Source organism: Aquila chrysaetos, chromosome 12 (genome assembly GCF_900496995.4).
Source record: "Aquila chrysaetos chrysaetos chromosome 12, bAquChr1.4, whole genome shotgun sequence".
Lineage (NCBI taxonomy): Eukaryota > Metazoa > Chordata > Aves > Accipitriformes > Accipitridae > Aquila > Aquila chrysaetos.
In genome coordinates, this window is record NC_044015.1 from 32084202 (window position 1) to 32105589 (window position 21388).

The 21388-nt window shown below is 38.5% G+C and overlaps 1 protein-coding gene across 2 annotated transcripts in view; it reads right to left on the reverse strand.

The window, feature by feature from the left end:
- The window catches only part of TESK2 (testis associated actin remodelling kinase 2), an 85924-nt gene that overhangs the window by 59044 nt on the left and 5492 nt on the right, over positions 1-21388 (reverse strand). For both annotated transcript variants that reach the window (XM_030032464.2, XM_041127797.1), the window contains one exon: positions 18231-18534. In XM_030032464.2, coding sequence (XP_029888324.1) covers positions 18231-18452 — 222 coding nt within the window. In that variant the 5' untranslated portion in view covers positions 18453-18534. The remainder of the gene's footprint in view (positions 1-18230; positions 18535-21388) is intronic.

Consider the following 21388-nt stretch of genomic DNA (forward strand, 5'->3'; position numbering starts at 1 on the left):
CTCTGGTGAGGTCTGGGGGGTTTTTTTCATTCGTTTTATAAAATCATTTTCCCTGTGCTTGGAAATAGCTCAGATTTCTGGCATATATAGCATATTCTGTCCCTATAACTGGTCTCTAAACAGCACCCACCATTGCACTGTGCTTTGTTTCAAAGGGACACTGTAAGGTAATGCCAGCAATTTTATTTGAACTTCTGTATACTGTTCTGATGTTGAAGGATGTATTCCTGCCAAATCTGATAGAACAGCAAATTACCTAATCAAACCAAAGGAGAGGTGGGAAACAGGGACCCTCTCTTGCTAGCTACCCTTTAAGCAAGGAGGAAGAAACAGAACTGGAGGTGGGAGGGCATCTTCTCAAGAGGACAATACCCAATACTATGAATAAAATCAAATACCAGACTATATATTGTGGAACACAATGCTAATCACTTGGAACATACATAAGGCTAATTGTGTTCTCTCCTCTGAAGCACTGCTGGCAAACAGTATTTCTGTGGAAAGAATGGACTGCCAACAGGGAACAGACAGGTCCTATCTTGAGGGTCTTGGTCAAGCTCCGGATCATCTACATAGAGCTATCAGTTACACTACCCTCTGTGCTCACTTACCCGTCAGTCATACCCTAAACAAAATTTGGGTCTACTTTGGCATCCCTTGCCAAAACCCTGCCAAACTGTTTAGTTTTAATCCTTCATCTCCTTTCAGGCCACCTGTGGGCAATGAAACCATGGAAGTGATGTTTCAACCACCTGACTGTTCCAGAAGCAAAACTGGTAAATATTTTGAAAATATTGCTGATCCAATTTAACATTTGTTTACAAGGCAGTTTGCCTCAGGCATATGCCTGTATACTCAACATAAACAGGGATTCACTCATGCAATTCAAACCTTTCACTGATGCAACTTGCAGATTGCTGTAAAGCTTTTAAAGCTGTTGACATTATTATTAATTAGGGTTCCTTGCATATGAGAGCAAGTAACCTTTCAGCGATGTCTGGATGATCATGTCTCTGCTTAGAAATATTCTGACAATCCTACAGCTGCTTTCCCATGCTGCTTTGCACACGCTTCTGACTTCTCAGTCTGCTTACCTATGCGTCTCCATCTCCGAGGTCACAGTAACCAGATATTGCCTCCCTGTTTTATTGCTGGCAGGCAGTTAAACTGTCCCTTTGCACTCTGATTCTTATAGGTTCAAAGTACTTTGTCAGCACTTTGACCTGGCTATGGCTAGCTGCATGGCCTGCCTGCTCACTGTGTCTCCAAACCATGTTTTGATCCTGGACCTTACCCCTTCCTTTAGAAGAGAGTGAGAAGTAGAGGAAGTCATGGATCCAGGTACAGAGAGAGTAATATATTTGTAGGAAATCTCATAATAGTGATTGAGCAGGGCTTACATTCAAAAGAACTAGTCGCTATATAAATGCTGTACCGAGTTCACACAAGCAGCATCCTACAAAAATTGGTGGGTTTAATTTTCAGCTTGCTGCTTAGCTACAAGGTTCTTTATTATTAAAAACATAGTAAATAATTATCTAAATGATATTTACAAAGTCATATAGATATGTCAGGGCTTTCTGAAAATCCAAACATTCATATTACCCCCACTTTTTGCCTGGACTGAAGGGGAGGAGCATTTAAGCAATAGCTGAAATCTTGCCTGATTTCATCTTTCACAAGGCCTTTTTGATCTGTATTAACTGTACCTTTCCAGGTGGCCTTTGAATAAGCATCTGAAGAACATTTCCTAATATTGATGTTTTAAATCTGGCAATACAGCTTTCAGCTTTGCCCCTAGTTTTTCACTGCATTTTCATTATTTTCCAAATCATCACTATATAGCTGGAGGTATTCTGTCACTATTCTCTTCCAAAACTGCATTTAATTGCTTTCCAGTTTTTCCTTACCTTCCCCTGTTCTGGTATGCAGCCTCACTGCTTAATTACACTTACAGATCTTTACTTACACAGCTACAACATAAAATCATGTTGCCCTTCTAGCTCTAGCACCCACACCAATTCTTTCTTCATTCTTTTACACACCTCAGTCTTCATCTAGCCATTTCACCTTCACCTTTCCTGACGTGTCCAAAGTACCGTTTTAAAAGCAGCCCTCTCTAGTCCAAATATATGACCTTTCCTGAGTTTGCTTCCTGTTTCTGAGCTCACTGTATTATCCACAAAAATGCTGCACATATTTTTACTTATACTGGCTCACCAACCTTACACTCACCAATTCAAATATTTCCTCTGCATTCAGCCTGCAGCCTTCATGTTAGTGACATATACAGCAAAGGTCAAATAGCTTTTTACTTATCTATGCCACCTTCTATCAATCTCTCCTGTAACAATCTGTGTCTTCATCTGATTTGCGAGTATTTTCTCTTGTGATGACAAAAGATGAAGACATTACCTTACTTACCTTCCTATGCCGTTTGCACTAACTATGCTATATAGTATAACTTTGATTGACTGAGTCCACAATAAAGCTAGTGAGACACATGAGATGATAAAAATAATTATTATTAAAGAGAAAAGGCTGCATCATAGGACTTCCTGCTAAACGACAGGGAAACAGTCCTGAAGCAGACAAGCATTTGGCTCTGATGCAAGACCTCTCTCAAAAACAGCCTACTTCCTTGCTGTGACAGCAGAAGAAATCTTTAAAAAAAAGTTAGGGTTCGCTGCATTTTATTCAAGTGTCACAGTCAAACCATCAGTCATCACACTCATATGGACATATATTCATGCTTTAAGGATGAATGTATTAAAAGAATGCCCGAACTCTAGGTTTGATTGAAGAAAGCTCCCTTTAATTGAGAAGACAAATGTGTTCTTCAGCTCAGATCACACCATTTGTAAAACTGGAACCTCAAATGTTTTTCTAAATATTAAAATGTACCCACAATCAGATACACATGTTCATAGTAGTGATGCCTACATCAAGTCAAAAATCTCACATCACTAGGAAAATTTGTAGTGAAGCTTACAGAAATACATCAGTCCAGATAATATTAAGCTGCTATGTTGATCCTAGGGAGTCAGATTGGGTTGTGGTTGTTTTCAGAGTAGTAGAATATAATGTAACTATACTCTAACTTCTTGCAGCAAGAGAGAAGTCTGCCAAGTGTAACAAAACTTTGCCAAACAAAACTAGTCAGCATGTGTTAGAAGAGCTTTAGCACAGGTTCAGATGATGTACAGAAACTAGGCACAAAACAAAACCCAAAACGTTTTAAAAGCCCAACAGTAATTGTGACTCCACTAATTTCTATTACTAAAAACAGTTGTGAGAAATACTCAGAAAAAAGTTGGAGCCTTTACCAGTACAAAGGCTTGGTATTTGTCATCAAAGATCCTACTTCAATAACTTTAGTAACTTCTAGCATCACCAGTTCAGCAAAGTAACAAGTTCAATTACTACAGCATATTCCACACCTATAGTCAAACAAGTTCTCCAATTTTTTTGTCAATCTAAAGTGATTTTATAATTAGTGAGACAGCAGTACCATTGATACTTTGTAAATCCATTTGCGTGTGCCAAAAAAACCTCAATTTTTCTTTTGTATTTTGTTTTTCTTCATTGCCCTCTGTAATGTAGAACCAAGGCCCAAAATACAGCATTCACTTATTTTAAACAAGCCATTTATTGATAGGAATCTGTGTATATCTCTCTGCCATTAACTTGATCTCAATCAAATCATAAAGGCAAAAAGAGACTACGGTCTTATTTTGAGAGAAAGCACAAATTAATCAGAGGACTATTGTTCCACAGTTTGAGATGAGATATAAACAGGCACAGCCCAGATGGGGAAGTTGACTGATTTTGTAGCCAGTTCAGCAGAATGTAACTATATAAATTTCCCTTTGCAATCCAGGAGAAGGAACATGGACCCACCTCTTAAGTACTAGGCAAGAAAATGCAGAAGAGCATTCTTATACCACAACCTCAGTATATAGCTCAACTATGTACTTCATAGCTGAGTCTAATGTCATAATCAGGAAAGAAAAAGAAATACTGAGTTTCAAGTACAGAACTGAGAGCTTATTCTTCATTTTTAATGTTAGCTATCACCATGAGCTATCATCAGCTCATTGAACAGCACTGGGCATGCTACTTCACTTACTTTCATTCCCTCTTTAACTGTATCTATAAAATGGAGGTGATACTGCTATCCACCTGCCAGGGAAACTGGAAGTTTGACATCTGCAAATGACTACTGTAATATCCAAAGATAATACATAATCAGATACTGTATCTATGTCCATATTTTCCTATTTAATTTTTAATACTTACAGTTAAATATTTCCTGTGTTACTATGGGTTTATCCTGTATGAAAAATGATGGTATTTACATAATCTGCAGATGCTTTTGAAGAAAAAAACACTTCAGGCTGAGTTCTCCTGACATATAATTGCACCTTCAGTCTTTTACAGTATATTAACAGTCTGGTACTGAGCATGCAGTCCCCCCACTGTACCAATGATGTAATCATTGCTATTCATCTAACTCATTCGTTGGGTTTGTTTCCAAAATCTGTATGGGAACCTTGAGAGAAAGTTTTCTTTTGGGCAGAAATAACTCCCTTGCATTTCCTTTATAAATCTTGCAAATAAATGTTACCATGCGTGAGTAAGGAAGTCAATCTCACATTTCAGAACAGAGCCTGCTGGCATACAACTATTGCTACTATAATCACAGTTACAGCACTAGGACTTGACCACAACCACAAGTAAGAAGAGAGCAGGGAGTATAAAGGAGCTACATTTTGCTTACTTGAGGATACTTAAGTTTTGATAAATTGCTACATTTAATAACTTTCAAGCTATAGCCAAAACCAAAAGTTCTAAGTAGTTTCTTGTTATTTAAGCCTTCATGGAAGTGCTCCTCTTGAGAATTAAGCTCTCCTAGCAAAAAAGCAGTTAATTAAGTATACCATGCAATTTCTTACGCGTCTCATCATTGTCAGTAAAGGCTAGGAAGCACAAGAACTGGATTTGCAGGACTTAATTGCAGGCAGCTGATGTGAAAGTTACAAACTGTCATTAGTGACTCAGTGTTAGACATATTGTCAGCTACAGATTAGTTAACAAAGCAATGCTGTCTCAGTATCGATTACTCCAGCGGATGTTTCATAGCTCTGTCCTCTCCTCAACCCCTAATCCAACAAGGCTATCAAACAGAAGGCTCCACCCGTGCAGAGCCGTGCCTACTGCTGCTGCCCAGCACGAAGGGCCATGTAGCCGCCCCGAAACACTCTCAGGCCGTGACAAGCACAGCGAGATCGGGTCAGCAGCCGTGGCAACTCCCAGACACAGGGAGCTCACACAGACAGGAGAAGTGAGTCCATATAATTTGGATATGGCCTCAGCAGCTACTGGGAACACAATGTTTAGGATGACTTGCATACAGAATTCCCAACAACTGAAGCAGTAAAGACTAACAGAAGCCATATCACACAGGTTTTGGAGTTCCTTTCTCTATTCATTACCAATGGCTATCAAGGGGCTATGAGAAAGCATTCCCTATGGATCTGAGACTGTAAACATCTCTTTTCTGTTACTGCCATCAATAATAATCTGCACTTCTCATTTTTTAGATTTCATATTAGTCAGTAACACACACGTATATTACTGTCACACACACATTCTCCAGACATAGGCAGCGAAATCCATCACTGAAATATATTTAACTTCCCCCCCAATACCAGTAAATAAGTGTTCAGAGAGGCGTGTCACAATGATCTTAAGTGATGCACTCTTGTTCTCTAGGCGCAGTCCTGTCAATACTGGACATATGCCAGCACAGTTATTTGAAGAACAGTAAATCAGCACCTGTCTCTCAGTATCAGCTATGAATGAGCTTACACAAATGTGCATGTTTGCCAGCTGGCAAAATGCAGAAAATCCCAGAGCTGCCAACCCAGCACATCTCCATCCAGAACAGAAAACTAAACAGATCATTTAACTGTGCTTGAGAAATTATTACGGAAAACAAGACAAAAAGCACACAAACATTTCTATGCCAAGGGAATCTTGCCACCTGCTCTGCCCCTGGGAAACTGCGCAATGATACTCAGATTGGCACAACTTTTCTTCCTGAAGAAAATCAAAGGCCCAAAGGACTCTGAACTACAGAAATCACTGTACTAAACACAAAATCCAACCAGGGGTTTATCTCTTATTGCAAGGTCCCACTTGTTACAGTATCAGAGCCTTTCTTATTGTTGACAGAATTTGTGAGCATTCTCTCTAGTTGTGAGGACAACGAAGACTTACCTCGGACATTCAACATACCAGCTGCTCAACAAGAGTTAGAAGAGGCCAAGTTTCCAAACAGATGATAAGTACATTTCAAAATGGACAACTTTACATTAATTTACATTCATTTTTTTGACTGAGTATTCTTTTAGCATCAAGTTGGTTTCAGTGATTTTTGTTCTGGCTTTTTACTAAAGAAAAAAATCCATCACTTTCAGTGTATAATGACAGTTCTGCCATATTTTCCAGAGATTTCTTTCTTCAGCAGAGAAGCTGGCTGACCAAACCAGAGAAAGTGAAACGTAATATAAGCAAAACTCTTTCCCCCGTTTTTTAATTTGCTTCACTCAGTATAGTTTTTAGACTTTACTTGTAGTAATGCCAAGTAGGACTGTAGGAAAAAGTATTACAGAAATATGATTTTGAAAATTTTCTTTAAATTTTTCAACACCACTGCAAAAGGCAAGGCTTTCATTAGACCTGCTACCTGGTGACAGCTTTTAAGTCACTCCCAGTGTTTCCTCAGCTGATGTCATAAGGTGATTACAACACGCACATCTTAAGACTTCTAGCCAGAAAATAAATAAATAAAAACCAGAACTTATTTCAGATAACAAATGGGAACTAGCCCTCCATTCTACTTTGTATTTCAAAGCATTCTCAGTTCTGCTAAATGTAAGTGCCCTGCAAGTCAGACAGGTAATTCTGAATTTTAATGATACTCATGAGTAGGGATGAAGTGAGTATTTTGCCCTGATTATACAATCCATAAAGAATAATAACACAGATGAGGTTTTTAATTCCTGTATTAATGATCTGTTAGAGTAAGGCCTATTTATTACTACTTCTCCCCACAGCCTAAGCCCTATAAAAGCATTGGCTAATTAAGTGACAAGGACTAGGATGACAGCGACTTGGCACCTCAATAACCAAAAAATCATTAGCAAGAGGAAGACAACTGTCTGGTTTAGTGGTTACCATACAAATCATCTTAGCAGTTGGTAGAAGGGTTCCAAAAGGCTGATACTTCACACATCAGTGTGAGACAAACCAAACTTACAAGACTTCTACTTTGAGTAAGAAAGCACCAGCATCTTCAGGATTTATGCCTCATCTCAGCTCCAGAATGGTACTTCTTCCTACTCCTGACAAGCATCAGAGTAGAAAGAGACTGATGAGAACCACCTAGCTAATACAACTCAAGAGCTTGAAATGAAGTTTCAAAGTTATTCTAGCCTTCTTGGCCAGTTTATATAATACACAGAGTGACTGTATTCCCAAGTAAACAATTAGCAGCATGTTTTAACACTGTAAATTCACATAAGAGACCTTAAGCCTCAAATACCTTGCTTCTGTCATCCTCAGCAAGGTGAAAGAGTTTCCTCTACCAGTCAATAGGGCAAGATTTTCAGCTTAAAATTGAATCCCACTGAAATGAAACCAAAAGGCATGTGTGGACAAGATTTGCTGTCTTTAAACAGGCATCACATCACACAGGGAAAGCAGTGACAAGTGCAGTGGCTCTATCCCACTGCGGCAAAATGAAATTCAGCAAAGGAACAATGCACCACACCTGAGTGAGGGAAGACATGCACTGCTCAAATGGGTGTCACTTCTCAGTCACAAGGTATATTCCCCATGTCTACAAGACCAAATATTAGATCCTCGTAATCAATATGTAGAATAAACCCCTTACTCATTCCCTACTCATTTTCCGACCTACGAGGACTTCTTCTGCCACTGTATGTCATAATCAGAGCCTGAAGTATCTCATTTTCCCTGACGTAGCAACACCAATCTCAAGGAGAAAAAACCCAAACGCTTCAGTAAAAACAAACAAACAAACAAACAAACAAAACCAACCAAAAATCCAATTGTCTAGACCATTAGTTTCCAAAATTGGTGGCCTTAAACTGTTGGTAGCTGTAAGTTTCTCAACACCTTGCCAAGCCTAATCAAGAACATTTTAAAAAAACAAGATGGCTACAAATATCATCAATGAACCAACAGGAGAGAAAAGATAATTTCTGGTTGGTGACGCTGTTCCCACAGCCATTTAATTTTAAAAATAAACACACTTCTTATTACAGCTTCTAGCCATTAAGCCTTATTATGCCTTTTTTTCACTACACTGAAGAGTACCTTCAAACAACTATTTTCTCATTTTAAGACTGTTTATGCACTGTAATGACATCGCTTTTTATACACCAAACACGTTAAGACTGAAGTAATTCACTGATCAGTTTTCTAGTTATTAAACCAATCTTTATTGTTTATTTTTCCCCATATGTTGACACCAAGTGTTACAGTTATCCAGCTTTAGAAAAGTCAAATATCCAATGTTGAAAAAGTATTTAATACATACAACTAGACAGTTTCCTACAAATGCTTCATAGGGTAAGTAAAATAAAATACCTTTTAAGCCTATCAAATAGTCCTACAAATATTAAGGTTACTCTATGATCTCACCTCTAATATTTTACAAAGTTTTTGAAGAACACCTACATTTGTTCAGTCCCCTGATCAGGCTGCTAATTCCAGAGGTAATCGAAAAGGATCCTTTCCTAGTGCAAACCTTAAACTGAATGTTCAAAACAACACATTAGAAAATGAGACAACTTTGAAACAGAAGCAGTAAGGACAAAGAAAAAGCATGAGACAGATTTGAGGTTTCCTGTGAAATTTCACATTATCAGCTGACTTCTACTTCAGTGCTGGCTTCAGAATATTTTTAACCTGAATAGCAGAAATACTTCCTTATGAATCATGCAGAAAGGTATTTTTGTTGTACTTCAAATTTCTAAATCGACAGTGTTACTATTTTGTTCCTTAAGACAAAATGGCAATCATTCTAAACAAAGAAGTTATGAGATGATAGAAAGATACATAGATGATGGAAAGCAAATCTTCCAGACACTTTTCTCACTTCTTCAGTAAGTTTTTACCATCCCCTGCCATGAGCTTCTGCCCTCCCAGCTCAACCAGATGAAGGGGCTGTTCATGCACGTCATCTTCACAGGAAGTCAGAGTAGCCTAATCTACTGCTGGAGGTTTTTCAGTGTGGCTTATGATGCAACCACTCCTCTCTTGCTCAATAAAATTGATTCTTCAGAGATACCTGGGAGTTAGTATCTTCCATTGCAGTAATCTCTACTATCAGCTTTAAAGACTAGGTTAAGATGTCCACAAAGAACGACAGATAGAGCTGCTTTTGCCCTGGGACAAAAGGATGAAGACCAAGATGACATGAAGTCTTTTCCAACCCTATGCTTTTGACTCCACAAATCTATAAAGCAAAGAAAAACACATAAAGATGTAGTGTGGTAGGAAGGCCTAAACAGTAATAAATATGCCAAAGCTTGATGATGTAAGCAAAATTTGCAGAAAGCAATTATGCCTACTGGGCAAGAATTAGTTTCCAGGAAAAAAAAAAGTGCAATTATCTCCAGTATGCTACTAATGACAAGAGGAAGACTCTTGTTACTGCACTGTAAGTCTGGGGACATGATACAAGTTCATACACGCACTGTGTTAACCAAGCTATGGTTCCAGCAACACTAAATCTCATATACAACACCTACCATACAGAAAAACAGCTACACACAATTAGTTTTCCCATCTTCCTCTACATAAAAAACACACAAGCATTATGCCCAATTAAGTCATTTTATGGAGATATTGATGTCACCTTGAAGAATGTAATGTTGGCCTAAAGTCTGGTGACAAAGCAGTGAAATTGTTCAGAAGCAAAAGCCAGAGTTGTACTAAGAGCCAAATTCATCTTATTTTGGTATTAACAATGAAAGGAACTTTTTCCTGTTGTCAGTGTTTATGCTGAGAGTTTTGAAATAATAATGAAAAGGGTATGTTAGGATTAAGAAAAGTTTGTCTCCAGTTGGAATTCCCAGAATCTCTTGATTTACACTGACATTTAACCCCTTCCTCCTTAAAAGAATTCAGGGGGGAAGGTATTGGTTTGACAGTCCTGAAGGGTGACATCCCATTTCTGTGGCAAACAGGTGCACAGAGAGGAGACAGTAAGAACTTGCTTGTAGAATCCTGGAAGTGTGCTGGGGCCTTGTCCCGCAGGAATGAGCTCCACACCAGTTCTATTCTTGGCCATCCTGCAAAGACTGGCAATAATGCACAGACTCACATTTAGACTTAAAACACATTGACAATTCAAATATTGCAGTGCCTGCTTATCTGTCAAAACCCAAGTTAATAAAGATCCCAGTTCTGGAAAGTGCAGTCTGCAAACTCTGAGCCACTGGTTTCCAACACCCTCTCCAGTGGGATTTTGCTGAGCATGGGCTAAAAACCAAGCAGCAGCTCCCTTTCCTTGAATTCAGATTCTCTTGCCCTTTTTTCTGCACCTTTTCCATGTTCCCTTTTGCAGTCATCCCCTCCTTTTAATCTGAATTGGCATTCCCTTCTCTGCATGCTCATTTATAAAACTACTCAGATATCTCCTTCCCTCCTTCCACACACTCACAAGACATTTTACTCTTGGAAGAAGGCCTCCGTTGACATGATATATCACTAAATGCCACAGGAAAACTGAACCCTCTGTCAGTAATGAGTTGCTAGTAGAGTCACTAAGCAAATAGACAGGACCAGCTGTAGAAACAACTCAAACTGGGAAGTTTTAGGTATAAAAGGATAGTTAAAAAAATAATAGTAAAATATGCCCTGCATACACCAAAAGAGGTTCTAGAATCTTCTATAATGGAAGTTTAAAGGACAGGCCTAAAATAGCTGCCAAGAGAACACATATACTTAAGCCCGGCTCAGCTAAGGATACTGTAGTAGTTCTCGTAACATCCGTTCCTAGCTTTACATTAATTTTAAAATTAGGTGACAAGATTTATTAAGTTAATTGTATAAATGTTTTACAATAGCAATATACATACATGAACACACAGACTTCAGTAAGACATGTGACTTCATGCCACAACCCACTACAACTAGATTAAAGACTGGCTAACGATAGCTCAAGATACACTTGTACATGACAAAGCAGCATAAGATAGGGAAGTCTTTTAATGCGTTTGCAGAGGAACTGAGCTAGGCCTCCTGTTACTGAATATCCTGCATTCACTTTCAGCTCAATGATGGAAGTTGCCACTCAGAAAATTTTGAAACTTTGAATTTTGTAGCATTAACCTGTCTATGTTATTTCACTAGAGCAGTGAAGGCCACTTCATATCTTAGCTCCATCTGAGCAAAAATTAACATACCCAAATGAAAAACTTCACTATGAACAAGGATTGAAGGCTACAGAACAGGAGACCCATACCCATTAAACATAAGGTGCTAATGTGCTATGATAACAAGTGGTGTGTTTTATAAGAGAGTGTGACACAAAGCAAAAGGATAGTTTTTACATGTCACTGTTAAGAACAAAACTAGGGCATTCTGAGTTAGGATGTCCACTTTAAAAAGACAAAGATGTTGGAGAAAATGTTGGAAAGACTTAAACCTGTATTGCAAGAACTAGGTCATTTCCAGAGGCAGGGTGGGACAGGAAAGAGACAGAAATTGGGACTACTTAACACACCAAAAGGGTCAAAACCTAACTTGATAATGTACATCAAGTTTTACATGGAGGAAAGAAGAGGTACTAAAAAGACGCTGGCCCAGCCAAAACAATACAAAGAATAACTGCGTGGACTAGCACGTCCAGAGAGTTCAAGTTAGGTACACATTTACAACAGTGGGATTACACACTGAGCACTGGAATCCATGCTACTGTCTTTGAGGTCTTCAGTTCAGAACTGAATTAAAGAACCAACAACGGGGGGTGGGGGGTGAGGGTATACCTGTGTTGTATGTGGTATCAATATATGCTGTAGACAAAATACCAGTTACTGGTAAAACATAATGTGGCAGGGGGTGTGTGGATGACCTAATAACTCTTCCAAGCCTTAACTGTTTGAGAAGTCCATAATGCCTTTATTTTTAAACATATAGTTTAACCATGAGACATAATGGGCAAAGCATAACATGAAAATAGACATTCATGACAACCAAGACACATACTTTTTTTTTTTGTCAGGTGACCTGTCTATTCTCATAACTTTTGTGTCCGAAGTCCTATGAGTTAGTCCCTCGCTCTATTGTACAGTTGCTTACTCTGCACTGTTTATTCTAGTTAGCAAGTTCTGTCAAACCTAGGTCAGAGGCCAAAAGAAGAAAGTGACATCAAACATTTCTGCACTGGACTCGTCAAGGTCTGCAAAATTATAAACAAACACAGAGATGTTAATCAAGCAGAATGGTAATGAAGTCAGAAAGCACAAAAAAAAAAAAAAAATTGCTCTCAATGAGTCACTTTGGGAAAGCTAGATCAGTAGTATCTCTCAGATCTACCACAGATGTTCCAGAGACCAAGCCCACCAGCATGATAATGTGCCTGAGAGACATAGTATCATAAATGATACAAAACATAAAAGATACTAGATAGCGTACATTAGAGGTAACAGAACTACCAGTTTTATCCTAAATACATTACAAGTATTTGATGAAAAAGAATCATATATGTGTTCTTCACACTACCCCTAAGCACAGCTCCACATCAGCCCTGTCTCTCCTTTCACATTAGACAGCTGGATGCTGCTTATCTTTAAGGCATCTTGAAGACATTAAATAAATACGAGAAACAGGATCCTAACCTCAGGCACAAGGTATGTATTTAGACAGATGCACCTTCCCTGATCAGTCAGCACTTTTGAAACTCAGAGCACATAAATTTGACCATACAAAATAAAGACTAACAACTAATTGATGAATTGAGGACCATCATTCTAGGGTATTCAGATAGGAGGCCTTACACCATAAGCACATACAGCATGAATTTCCTGAGGATACTGACCCATATGCACCCACCACCCCTCTTGTTAAGTCAACCAAAGTACACTGCCCTCTCTTTGTTTTCTGACTAGGCCTCACACCTGTACAGTGCTAGTTTCATAGGCTATGGAGTCCATACATCACAGAATAGCAGTGACCTATTTCCTGCATTTGTTTCTCATGGGTATCCATGTCATAGCAGCACTAAGATTCATCGTATCTTGTTTTTCATATGTCTTTGATGCATCTCACAAGACATCTTCATAAATAAGCCAGACAAATGTGATCTAGAAGGAACTACTATAAAGTAGCAATGTAAAACCATAATCAAGGAGTAGCTAGTGCTTCACAGGTAAACTGGTAAGATTATCATGTAGGACTCTGGAGGAATCTGCCTGAAGTCAAACCAAGGAGTGAAAGAGGGCCAAGCACTTCTGAGGCAGGATTAGAATTAAAAAAAATATTTGGTGCACAAGTACAAAAACAGGAAAACTGTCTAGCCAGAAGTTCTGCAGAAAGGATCTCAAGTTATAGGGGATCATAAACTGAGTACTTAGCGCTTGGTGCTGTTAGTAAGTATGCTGAAATGGGAGGGCTGATTTCCATCTCAAAATTTTTCTTTGGAGGGACCCATGCTCAGCTGCTTAGTATTTTGGCTATAAAAGGCAGTTTATTTTGCATTATGTCTTATACATCTTATATTCATAGGCTCGTCTTTGCCCATGCACCATTAAACAAGTATTTCATTAACTGATTTTTTTTTTCAAGTATGCACCTTTTTCACTGCTCACATGAATAACCTTCCCACGTGTATGCTTAAGATAAAAACTATACTGACATTGCTTAGAGTATTTCATAAGATGGAATTTTTTTCTCTGATGACTAATTCTGATTAGTAAATCTCTTGACTCCTACAAGGTTAAAAGCACCATTCAAGGTGGTCAAGACTGTGGCCTTGTTGACGTGAGTTCTGTCTTCAAATTTGATCTCTGCCTGTCCCAAAGATAATCTTTGGAAGGCTGCACTAGCTTTAGCGGTTTTGTCAGAGCATGTTCCCTGACAAATAGAAGTTATTCTTCTCCCTGTTATACATATGTCAACTCTCTAGCCGTTGGGGGGGGGGGGGGAGCTTTCAACAGTTAAGCCCATTATTACAATGGCAGTGAGGTGTCCCCTGCACTACAGAACTAATCGGAGTGACCCAGACAAATTGTTTTCCTCCTCTTGAATTAATCTTCTGATGGTACTGCTAATTAGATGGCTAGGCATATTTAAAACAGCAGAAGAACTGTTGGCAGTGAAACATCTATTTTAGCATCCAGAATTGCCCAAGACAAAACTATGAATTCCTCCCTGGATGTCAAAAGACTTCACCATTCCTCAACAGTCAAAACCCTCAAATTCCCCAGTGACCACACCTGTACAGCAACATGACCTTCCCAACATGCAACACACAGGAGACTGAATTTGCACAATTCTATATCGGACCAATGATCCCTGTTTTCATGTATACATGAATAATAAACTGCAAAAAGTCCATTTTTAACATTCAGCCAAAGTGCTGAAGTATTTCCAGTCTCTCTCAGAAGTTCAGCTACAGAATGCAGAGCCAACAAGAACACCCAAAGGAATTTTACAGCAACGTGAATATTTAGTACTGGCTTTGAACCTGAAGGTATATTTAAATAGAAAAAGATCCTGGATTTTAGTCTGACTGCTGTTCCAACACACACATTTTATAATGACTAGTATCCATTTCCTAATAAGGTATTTAGTTTCAGTGTGATGCTTATCTTCCCCACAATTACTTATAGCTCCATCACCCCTTACTGGTCTTCCCAGCTAGGAATTTAAAGGTTTGGGATCATGGCTGGGCATTGTTCATTTACGTAAACAGTCTTTGCCTACCTCAATCTTAAAAGCAAACCTCAGTGTGCTGCACTTGCTGCTGAAAATTAGAACAGGCACTAGTCAGTCAGCTGCTTCAAACTAGATTGCTAATAGTTTAACAAAGTTCAGTTTTTCTAAACTAGTTTCTGTAATACTTAATACTCAGGTGAATGTGAGTTTGAAGTGTTATAGTGATGGCTAACAAAATCAAAATGCTAGTTTAATACTTTATGCTGAATAAACCACAAAGTTTAATTTGTGTATGAATAGAGGTGCACTAGAAATGCTAAAAGATCACTCATAGCACATATGACCATTAATATATACATCTAATCTGTAATGTACTCCTATTCCCAAGTCGAGAGAAGGCAACTTCTGTCCACTGTATTACAAAAGGAGTTTCCACAGAAAAGGTTGGAGGGGAAGAAACCATTGAAAACAAATGTCAGTTACATAGCAAAACAAAAATCCCAAACCCTCAAAACAGTCCAAGGGTTCTTTGCTAAATCACTTGAGTGAACCCAATGTATAATACTCACAAAACAATAGACAAATACGTAACTGAAAAAGCTCTCGTGACATGAGGTTTTTTGAGACACCTTTGCTAATTTAAAGGGAAGGCTTCATTGGTCTTGTAAAGTTAGTTATGTAGTAAGTCTAGAACTATCCTAGATTTTTCTCGAGTTCAAGACTACCCTGGATTTTTTTCAAGTTCAATCATTTAGCTGGGAGTCTGCAAATCAGACTGAACTTTAACTGTGTCAAACCATGAGGCTTTCCTTCCTGGAAGCACATCAAGGTTCTTGCATGAAATCTGATCATCAGCACAGTAGGATTAATGACAGAGGTGGTCAGGCTGATAAACTAGCAGAACAGAAACCTGCTTAAATTGGGTATGGAACTGCATCTAAGATAAGGTCGTAATGCATTCTTACCCCTTTGTGCCAAAACTGAAGCAAGACCTTGTTTGAAACTGATGTGAAAGAAAAGGCTTTATCACTCATTGTCTCCCTGCAGGAGGTCTGTGGTTGTTTCTGGGAAAACAGATACTAGATACTCAGACTACTACCATCGCTCTCTTAAGAGTAATGCCACTGATTGCAGACTGACACCACATGATGTCTAGTTTAGCTTACTGAAAGGGGGAATGGCAGGGGAAGGTTTTTAAAGAGTTAGCAGACTTATTTATGCACAGGAAGGTAAATTGGATATCACGGATTTCTCTCAATCAACGTAAGTTCTCAAACAGCTGTTTACCTCTGTATGCCACTACCCAACTAAACCTAGCGCTCTCTTAAAATAAGATATTCTTAAATCAATTACTATGAATGCTGGAAATTTACCTTTACTTTTAGCCAGTTTTTTCCCCCCACCTACTTTTCTTTCCTAATGATCATTAATACCATACCTTTCTGCTGGCTATACAAGCACCTTGCCTCAGGGCGCTTCTCCATGATGTTGCTCACCAAGGCATGGTAGAATATTATAGCTATTCCACATAGTAAGTCTGTTCACAAAGTATGTAGCTATTTGACTACAAAACTTTTTGAAGTCCCAACATAAATATGATAGGCAATACCACTATAGGATAAATTCATAACCTAAGCACTGGAAAATCCAAGCATTAAAGAGGGCTAAATCCTGAATTTACAGAATGGGAAAAGACACAATGTCTAATCAGTAACACTGAATTAAACCTAAGACAAAACTACTCCAAAACATGAATTCTGAAATTCATACAAACAAACCAAGGTCATTATTCCCCATTAGAGATGACCCAAGTCTGTTGGTATCCTTACACACTTCACAGCAGCTTCGCCATAAAAGCTGTAAAGATGAGCTCTAGTGGCACACAGAACTTTACAAATCAGTTCATTTCACATTAAGAAACATCCAGATACAAAAACAGTTGCTACAAAATGCACTACAGAAAGTTTTCCAAACAAGAAAATAAGAAACAAAAAAACAAACCCTTTTTTCTGGTTGGTATACAAGCTGGCTTTATAAAGAGCTGCCCTGTACCAAGTCTCCTACACACCCCAAATAAAATTCTTCATGTCTGCCCATTTGAAAGAATTAAAAACTTGTGTTAGTGGAAGTTAATTCCATATACCTAGCTAAACAAAAAACTTCTGTGGAGTGACTTGCCTTTACACAAGAGAAGAGATATATACGGAGATCTGAATGCCTTTGGGTATTAAAGCAACATTAAGATAATTTTCATTTTCTAATTCACATACCTATTCACAGCAATAAAGCTTGATAAGAGGTTTTTTGATTTAACTTCTTCAAGAAAAGACCACATGAAGTGTCATGGAATGGACTTAATATATTGTGAGATAAAGTTTTCTGGCATTTCACTGAAATGGAAATAATTTGGAGGGTGACTTCATTTAAAGTCAGGAACTAGGACAAGGAAACAAATTATTTTTGCAATGCCTGAAAGCCTGGGAGTCAACTCAATGTCTTATTCCTCTACGATAAACCCTACCAGAACAGTCAGAACAGCAGAACTATCACCAGAACTACAAAATTGAGGTTGCCTGTACGGTTTCACAAATTGTTTTACAAAGACCTTACCCACTTCCCAGCTTCATAGCAGCAAGTCACTGACAACATCAGATTTTCTCATTCATACTGTTTACTTCAAACCAATCTCTGATTATTTGAGTTAGAGGCATGGCATAACAAGCAGCAAAGGAAAAAGAGAAGAGCAGCTAATTGTATTGTAACTTCAGTGAAATAAATTTTGTGGTTTCAAAGTCAGTAATCATGTGTAGATCTCCTAACACATGCATCTAGTGTTGGGAGGCAAAGACTACCAAAGGAATGAGTACAATCCCACAAAACTAATAAAATAGCTAAATTAAACACATTCACACTTACATATGAGAGAACCAGTAGCCATTGATGTTTAATACACTACATGAATGCAAAAATACATGGCAGAAACCAAAAGATAAACAAATTTTTTTTTTAGCTTTTACTGTTTCTCCCAAATAGCCTCTGCACCTCCCCAAATAAATGACAAGTGATAAAAAACTGCTGGAAGGGTGACAGAGGAAATATTTAAGACCTGCAAGCTCTTCATCACTCACTCATCCTGAGTAAAGCAAATATAGGAACAGTCGACCTCAGTGAAAAGTACTTCTGCTGAAGTCTTGTACATTCTCAGCACCAAGCATGAAGCAATCAACACGGAGAGGAAAGAACTAAACACACACCTTGAACACCTCAGAGAAGAAACCAGAGCCAATTTTCTCACATGTGAAGTCATCGAGACGAGTAAGTCTGGAAAAGGCACTTATCAGGGCTCTGTATGAAGAGGTACAAACTCTTCCTATCTGGGATGCAGTCCCTTCTCCGCCAGCACCACCATCAAAGTCTTCAGCGCGCTCCAAGCGTGGTGGAAATCCTGCTATTGAATTCCGCTTACTTCGGTCCATTTTGAAAACGAGGTTTTATTTTGCTAAGGAAGGACTTCTCACATCTTAGGTAATTTGCTGTCTTCTCTAGTCTTGTTGGATCCTAAAATACAAGATATTGAGATTACCATTATTGTAAAAATATCTAATAATTTTGACAGGACTCCAACACAGCTGACATCAGTTTAAGGGAATAAGAAAAAAAGCAGAAGATATCCAAGTGGGGGCATGAAAAAACAAAGAAAAAAACCCACCACAACCAACCACACACCATCATCAGTAAAGACAGACAATGTAATGAACTTTTCCTTTAGACTCATGGAAATACCCTATGGTCTGGCTACTACAAGATGAATAGGTTTGGAACTCAAAATTTAACTGGTAACAAACAACTGTCATTCTCTCCCCCCCCCCCCCCCCGCCCTTTCTTTTTTACATAAGTTCTGGTTGCTAAAGCAAGCAACTAAGCAGGAGGAAACCCACAAAATGTAACGTTCTATTCTACTTCAGTAGCAGTTGGTGACCAATCTACTGCTATTGCAAGAAACCATTTCACATTAAGGAATGCACAAGGGATCCCTAACTATAAAAAACAGATCAACTTTCAGTTGACATAAGGAAAATTATTAGCTGTCAATAACAGTAGCTAGAGCACCAAAACCTTTGTTTTTAAAGCTTCCACCTGTGACTGTTCCAAGACCAATTCCTCAACTGGTAGGAACACAAGTTTAAATCCACTAAAGATCCAGCCCCCAAATTTATAAAAACATCAACAGCCCTGCTACAAAAACAAAGTATTCTTATAAGAAACTGCCAGAACAATTCTCCCCACAAACACTCTTTTTAAAGTTATATTCATTTCAGTTCAACTGAAAACACAGGAAACAAGCTACATTTGCCAAGTAGGAGAAAAGAAAGGAGAAAAAAAAAAAAAAGGAAAAAACTCAACAGTAAGGGAATTTTTTTATCTTTTTAAGAGGATGATGAAGTAATCAGGATGACTCTAGGGCCCATCAAATTCAGCTTGGACTGGCAGACTTGACAGGTGGCCTACTTTTTTTTTTTTTTTTCCCTTTAAACCTTAGACTCAGGAGGTTATTCATCTTTTCCACACTTCACTGTTCATTTACAGCAATTTGGTGAGCTCCTACAAAACCTGAACAAAGTGAGCAGTCACAGAGAGGATAGATTTCTCCCTCTCTTCTTTTTTTTCCTGAGGGCAAATGAAAAACTGGAGGGAGGGGAAGGAAACAATAAAATTAAAAAAAAAATAATGGTGGACAAAATAATCATGAAGCAGGGAGCAGGCCAGGCAATTATACTTCTATTTACACAGATGTACAGAACCTGAACAATACACTAAATTTGAAGAGCATCTCAAAAACAGAGGCACACCAGCTGTCTTCTGAATATATAGCAGTGCTGCTACAGCCATGTTTTGTGTGCAGTGTATCTTTCACAGATCCTCTGTGCCAACACATCAGAAAAACACATAGTCCTTCCCTGCCTTCAGAAGTAAGCTCTGTTGAACAGCGTGGAATTAATTTGAGGTTGTCTTCTCCAAAAAAGAAAAAAGGGAAGAAAAAAAACCAACAAACAAACCCAACAGAAAAAAAAACCCTCCATATTTTTCAAGGGTGTTTATTTCAAACATCTTAACACTTACCTCTCTAAATGGGAGTCAGTGGGTATAAGAGAGTCTCACCTGGGCCTGATCAAGAAAATCTAATCTCTATCAAATCCTACATCGTGGTATTCCTACAGAATTTTATATGCAGACTCCCACACGCATGAGCTTACTGCACTTTTCAGGTGATAGTACTACATAGTCGAATGTTATGGTGTGGCCAACTGCCACACAGAAGATCAGGATCCAATTTCTGACCTCATATTCTTGCCCCGTGCGCCTTGAGGGTCTGGAAGTGGTACAGAAGCACCATGGGAAGATAAAGGCTGTTACATCTCCCCAGCTGAGAAAAACAGCCCAGGGAACCCCCTCAGCTGTAGAGAAGATGCCCAGGAATTTCCAAGGCACATTTAAATAACTCCTTTTGATCTGAAAGGGACAAACTATCATTTGGTTACTTTTCAAGGAGATAAAGAACTGTCTATGGAAGGAGGATAGATGGGAAACCATGGTGTTAACAATTAATCTTCTGGAACAGAAGATGCAAGTGTCTTTGCAGACTGACCAGAAAACCTGCTGTAATTGAAGAAACAATTTTTTAGAACTTATTTGCATCAGAGTAATACCCACATGCACTAGACACTTTCCAAGGAAGGGAAAGTTTTTGCCCCAGAAATGCACAGTCTGACACTCCAGTATCCCAGTAATGCCATATGAAGTGGACCCTGGGGCTTGTAGACACCCCTGCTAAATCTAGTGAAACAACATATCCCCACTGCAGCCCAGCAAACTAAAGCAACTTGTAAATCAGGACTGTAAGTTTAAGTTCTCAGGCAAAGCAAGATATATGCAAAAACAAAATAGGGAAGATTGCTGTTGTCATAACTACAGGAAGATACCAAGTTAGGTAAGCAATCTTAAACAGGAGGAAAAGCCTAACTGTCTTAAGTATCCAGATACCATTAACAAAAGATCAGCTCTCAACATAGTCTCTCAATTTATTTAACAGGAAAAAAAAAAAAACCAAAAAACAAAACACAGAAAAACAACAACCAACCTCCCTCACACATACACATCCTTTTGATTGAAATCACATGGTGAACTTTGCAAAACTCTATACAAATCCCACAATGAAAGAAGAGATTCAAAGTACTCCACACAACATAAACCCCAAAAGGTTTTGCCATCTGGATTCCCAAGTAACCCATTCCTTCATTTTTGTCTGCTAGTTTGCCTTCTTTCCAGACAGCTACACAAAATCCTTGGAAATTATTAGGATAGAGCTCCATTTGTCTAGTACTCTGCCCAGGACTGCACACACAGAATTAGA